We start from the raw sequence: 802 nt of genomic DNA, 5'->3' as shown, positions 1-802 counted from the left end.
CCAAAGCCACCAGCCCCTCCAAAACCACCAGCCCCTCCAAAACCACCAGCCCCCCCAAAGCCACCAGCCCCTCCAAAGCCACCAGCCCCTCCAAAGCCACCTCCCATTCCTCTGCCACCTCCAAAGCCACCTCCAAAACCACCCCCAAAGCCACCACCACAGCTGCTACGTCCTCCCCCGAAGCCACCAGCCCGGGAGCCACCAGCCACGCTCATGGAGATGCTCTTGGAGCCGCCCAGGTTGTAGAGGCTGTGACTGCCGAAGCCGCCGGCTCCGCCCCGGGCCCCGCAGGCCCCTCCGCCAGCTCCCCCAGTGCGGGCCACGCAGCTCATCCTGCTGCTGCTGGAGACCACGGCGGAGCGGCCGGAGAAGCCCCCGGATGTCTTGCAGCCTTGTCTGTTCATGGTGAGAGCGCTTGGTACAGAAACGCGCAAGAGTTAAGCAAGGACAGTGCGACTCTGAGGAAGAGGGACGGGAACTGAAGACCTGTGCTGAGCAAATCCCTTTATATACACCCGAGTTGGCGGTTGGGCTTAGAAGGAGAGATAATCCCAAATAGTTATGGGTTGGGTTTGCCTGCAAGGCAATAAGTTTGTTCCAGGCTACTAAACACACCTTGAAAATAATCTGAAATGGTAAAAAGTGCAAGGTGGCAGGCTTCCCTGGCGGGGTGGTGCCTGGCGTGACCCATGCTCGGGCATGGCCACCTCCTGACTGCCTGACAGGACCTGGGAGGCCTGCTCACCCTCTGTCTGTCTGCCTGTCACCTGCCCGCCAGAGCTGGGCTCCGCTGGGGGAAAGA

At 61.2% G+C, this 802-nt stretch overlaps 1 protein-coding gene across 1 annotated transcript in view; it reads right to left on the bottom strand.

Moving 5' to 3' along the window:
- KRT3 (keratin 3, type II) overlaps positions 1–455 on the bottom strand; it is a 4,462-nt gene extending 4,007 nt beyond the window's left edge. The window contains exon 1 of the mRNA XM_004692500.2: positions 65–455. Coding sequence (XP_004692557.1) covers positions 65–404 — 340 coding nt within the window. The 5' untranslated portion in view covers positions 405–455. The remainder of the gene's footprint in view (positions 1–64) is intronic.
- Between the last annotated feature and the right edge of the window lie 347 nt (positions 456–802).

This window comes from Condylura cristata, unplaced genomic scaffold (genome assembly GCF_000260355.1).
Source record: "Condylura cristata isolate star-nosed mole 26May11 unplaced genomic scaffold, ConCri1.0 scaffold00034, whole genome shotgun sequence".
Classification (NCBI taxonomy): Eukaryota; Metazoa; Chordata; class Mammalia; order Eulipotyphla; family Talpidae; genus Condylura; species Condylura cristata.
The sequence above is the reverse complement of the archived record's forward strand: the minus strand, read 5'-3'. Positions and strand labels throughout refer to the sequence as shown.